Here is a 4,527-nt window from a genome sequence, read left to right as displayed (position 1 = left end):
GAACAACCAAATATTTATCAATTTATTAATGACAAATTATCACACATAGCTAGCCAAGGAAATTACACAAAGCAGACACTTCGAGTCTTCAGCTGATCTTTGCAAGAGACTAACTGTCATAGAAGATCTTGGCCGAAAGACCCTCACATTAGTAAACCTGAATAAATTAGACAAACATAGAATTTAATAATGATGTGTTAAGTTCAACAACGAGGGAGCAAATGAACTGATTGGCAACCATTATGAACAAATGAAAAGCTAAGAACATCACTAGCAGGAACTACGAGCAAAGCACACAGAGAAAATTAGACAAACATAGAATTTAATAATGATGTATTAAGTTCAAAGAAATTTAAATTGCTAAATGAATTAGTCAACTTTGCATTTTATCATGACATACCTTGTCTTCTTCTCTTGCTGATGGAGTTCCACTTGAACCTGCCTCTCCAAAACACAAGAGGTTTTGTCAGTTTTTTTTTTGGTTTTTTCAAAGCTAATATTATTTTCAGGGAAAATAATTTAAACGAAAATAGGAATTGAAGAATGGATAAAAATGTAAAACTAAATATGATAGATTTAAATATGGTTTGCTGCTACTACCTGCATGAGATGTCTCTTCACCACTGTCATCACCATCAACCTTAATTTTAGGGATATGTTTGATCTTGGGCCAATCTTCTCCTGTTCCCCTTATGCACCTTTTGCTCAACCTTGGACAATCAATGATCTCAAGATTTTGAAGTTTCTTTAAATTGCTGATGCACTCTGGCATTTCTCCAATGCTTGGACACTTTTTGATGATAAATGTTTGTAAGGATTCTGCAGATCCTTGAAGAAACTGTTCCGGTAAAGCAATATTTGATGGTAAGCTGTCAAATATTACAATACGAAGGGAAAGGGAAAGAGGTTGAATTTTTCCCTCTTTCTCTTCTTCTATTTTCATCAAATCAAGCTTTTCACAGCCCATAATAAATAATTCTTCCAGAGTAGTTAGGCATTTTATGCTTCTCGGCAGAGAAATCAAGCTATCACATCCACCAATAATCAATTTTCGAAGACTTTTAAGACCTTGCATATCTTCGCACAAAATTTCTAGATTTTCACAATTAAAAATGACTAAAGTTTGAAGACACTCCAAACACCCAATCCCTCCTTCTAGCAACCGCTTCTGTTTAGTAAATACAAATAAAAATCTAAGGTTGATCATATGCCTCACATCTTTGGGCAGCTCTTCTAATCCTTCACGTATAAACAGAGCTTGCAAGTTTTGCAATTTGAAAATAGATTTTGGGAGTCTTTTTATTATTTTGTTGTCTCCAAAAAGAAAGTCTCCAAAAAGAAAATATCTCAAATGTTTTAAGGCGCCAATCCTCTCCGGAAAAGCCTCAAATTCAGAATCATACATCAATTCCAAAGACCGCAAATGCTTAAACTCCAACAAACATTTCTCAAAGTCTGTTTTGCATGTAGGCCCCACTATACTATCTGCAAAGACTATTGACCGCACTTGATGGAAGTTGTTTGGGAACTCGGGGAGAGTTTTATGAAAAAATGAATCAGAGTCAAGGACTGACAAATGACGGGTCGTTTTGGAAATTTGGTGGTTTTGAGAGCTTATGATTGAAAACTCATTTTGAGCCAATGATGATGCAAGATCATGCATTAAATCATGCATCTTAAATAAAGCTCCAACAATCCTATCCTCATAATCTTGGAAGAAACATCTTGAGATCAACTCGCGCACATAACGCAAGCCAACATCTTCCAACTTCTCATTTGGATTTGATGATTGAAGAATGAGCCCATGTGCCATCCAAAATTGCACCAAATAGAGATCTGAGAAGCGATAATCTTTTGGAAAAACGGAACAATAAAGAAAGCATCTTTTCAAGTGAGTCGGCAGTCTTTGATAGCTTATTTTCAAGGCAGGTAAAATGCCATCTCCCTCTTCTTCCCACTTCTCACTGTCTCTCACCGATTTCCACTCTTTTTCATCAGTCTTACCATAGAGTTGAGTCCCCAAGTTAATCACTGCCATAGGAACTTGCTTGCATTTCTCCACTATTTCTTTCCCAATTCCAACCAAATTTGGATGCATTTGCCCTTCCTTGAATGCACACTTGTAAAACAACGACAGACAGTCCTCCTGACCAAGAAGACTTAGGTTGTGCGCAGGAACAGTACCCATAATGTCAGCAACACGTCGGCTACGGGTAGTTACTATCATCTTACTTCCACCAGCACCTTTTGATAACAAAGGCTTCAACAACAACCATTTTTCAGCATCTTCATTCCAAACATCATCCAAAAGAAGCAAGTATTTCTTACCATTCAAAATTTCTTCAAGTTTTTTATTAAGTTCACCCCCATCCAAATCCGCACATCTTTCCCCAGTTGCAGATTTAATAATTTTTTTTACCACTTGTTTCAAGGAAAAATCATCTGAAACACATGCCTCCATCTTCAGATCAAAATGACTTCTTACATTTTCAGCATCACACACCGATTTGGCAAGAGATGTCTTCCCCAAGCCTCCCATTCCTACAATCGGAAGGACGAGAGGATGTGCATCACCAACCTTAAAAGGTGCTTCTAAAAGGCTGATGATGCGTTCTTTGTCTTCATCTCTTCCGATAAGACCGGAAAAGCTGTCAAAGGCTCGGTTCATCCCTGTTTCCTCATGCAAGACATGGCTACAATCAGTAGCCTGCTCGCTGAGGTTGAAGTCAGACTTAAGAGATGAAATCTCAGCTAGTCTTTCTATGATGCCCTTTATCTTATGACCCATTTTTAAACGGAATGCAATCTTATTAGAGCTTGAAAAGAAGCGCTGTACCTTTCTGCTGGTGCTCCCTGTTGTTTTCACCACCTGCCTTCGCAAAGTTTCGCACTCGATTTCGTCCAGCACGTCCTCTGCATCATACAAGACTTCTCTGAGCATACGGAGCCAGAGCCGAATCCTGTCATTCTTTGATTGTTGCTTCTCAGCATCGGACAGCACCGCGTTGATGGCTTTCAATCTCTCTTCAAGACGTGCAAGTTCATCTTCAAGTCCCCATGCCAAACGAAATTCTTGACCAGCGAAAGAGCCTAGCTTCCCTAGAAGGGATTTTGCAATCTCGGCGGCAAAAGCTTCGGCCATTTTCTTTTTGAGTGAGGGGAGAAGTGTTTGATAGGAAGAAATGATTGAGATAAGAGTGGAATTCCGCTTTCTGAGTGGAGAGGAGAAGTCGCTGAGTCTTCTTGATCACAAAATTAAGGGACGAAAAGTCAAAAAGAATAAATTTACAAGTAGTTGCTAATAATTTAGAGTTATGCAATTGTGTCGTAGCTTCTCCCATGGAATATTGACCACACATGATCGAACTCATCTGGGGACTTTGGAAGAGTTTGATGAACCAAGAACTGACAAATGAACCAAACTATCAATTTTCTCATTTTTTTAAAGTTTTTCATAACAAGATGTAAATATTCTTGTACTAGACGTATTATAAAATGCATAAAATAACTATTGATTGAAAAATAGTCCTTTTAGAGCATTATTTTATTGCTTAAATATGATTTTTATTGTATTAATTATTATGATTTTAAAAATTATATAGATTCAGTCATAGTTAGGATTCCATTATTTTTTATAACCCCTTTAGGGGATTTTATACTTATTGCATTTTTAGTATTTGACAAGGGTTTCAGCCTTGTTTTTCAAATAAGATAAAGCATATGAAATCAGTATGAAAATCTCCAACATAAAAAAAAAAAAAGAAGTGAAATTTCATTTTTTTTAAAATTCTTAAAGAGGTTGAATTTTTTTAAGTTGTTGATGAATTGACTTCTCCTACCAAAATTCATTGAAGAATTTTTTTTGTTGTTGAAAAATCTCGTACATTGACCTAATTTATTGGACCAATTAATTCACTCCTCTAATTAATTAGATTATTTTTGTCTATGTAAACTATATTTTTTCTCTCTCTATATGAATATTAATTAACCAATCACTTTGTTAAAGGCTTAAACTTATTGATAATTGAGTTTATTCTGCATGTTGTTATCACTCAAAGTTTTAATGTTAACAAAGGCTTAAAAAATTCTTATAAATGCACCTGTCTAAACATTAGAAAAAAAAAACACCTCTTACTTCGCGACCTGATCGGTCTTGGTTTATGAAAATTGTTCCAAAGTTCCCTTTATTGTTTAAATTTTTTTATATTAATGTGTTTAGTATACGATACATGTTATTATTATTGATTTGAAAAATAGTTTTTTTAGAGGGTAACATGATTTATGTGTTTTGTCGAAATAACTCAAATTATCCCAATTTATGAATTTGATGGGTTTTTCTTTTTAATTGCACTTAACTTTTTATAATTTATTTTTTTTTCATATTATTAAAAAATAGTTTTTTTTTGAAAAATTATATTATCAAACTTTATGAAGTAACAAAAATTAAATGATATAGAGAAAATCATTATTCACTTGACACCCATTGTACCGTGGATTATAAAGTAATCCACAATATTTTTGTTTCTT

At 34.8% G+C, this 4,527-nt stretch overlaps 1 protein-coding gene across 2 annotated transcripts; it reads right to left on the bottom strand.

Annotated features, from left to right (window-relative positions):
- Positions 1–3,335, bottom strand: LOC118037175 (putative disease resistance protein RGA3). Of its 2 annotated transcripts, none has more exons than XM_035043088.2 (3): positions 601–3,335; positions 401–444; positions 1–157 (listed from the first exon to the last, which is right to left on the bottom strand). In XM_035043088.2, exons 1-3 carry the CDS (start codon positions 3,140–3,142, stop codon positions 149–151), a joined length of 2,595 nt encoding a protein of 864 aa, XP_034898979.2. In that variant the 5' UTR covers positions 3,143–3,335; the 3' UTR covers positions 1–148. The 2 variants fall into 2 exon arrangements, with proteins under 2 accessions (XP_034898979.2, XP_034898978.1); XM_035043087.2 differs by having other exon boundaries at positions 401–438; positions 601–3,334.
- Positions 3,336–4,527: the final 1,192 nt, after the last annotated feature.

The sequence above is a fragment of the Populus alba genome, chromosome 17 (assembly GCF_005239225.2).
Source record: "Populus alba chromosome 17, ASM523922v2, whole genome shotgun sequence".
Classification (NCBI taxonomy): Eukaryota; Viridiplantae; Streptophyta; class Magnoliopsida; order Malpighiales; family Salicaceae; genus Populus; species Populus alba.
This window is presented reverse-complemented; position numbering and strand designations above follow the sequence as displayed.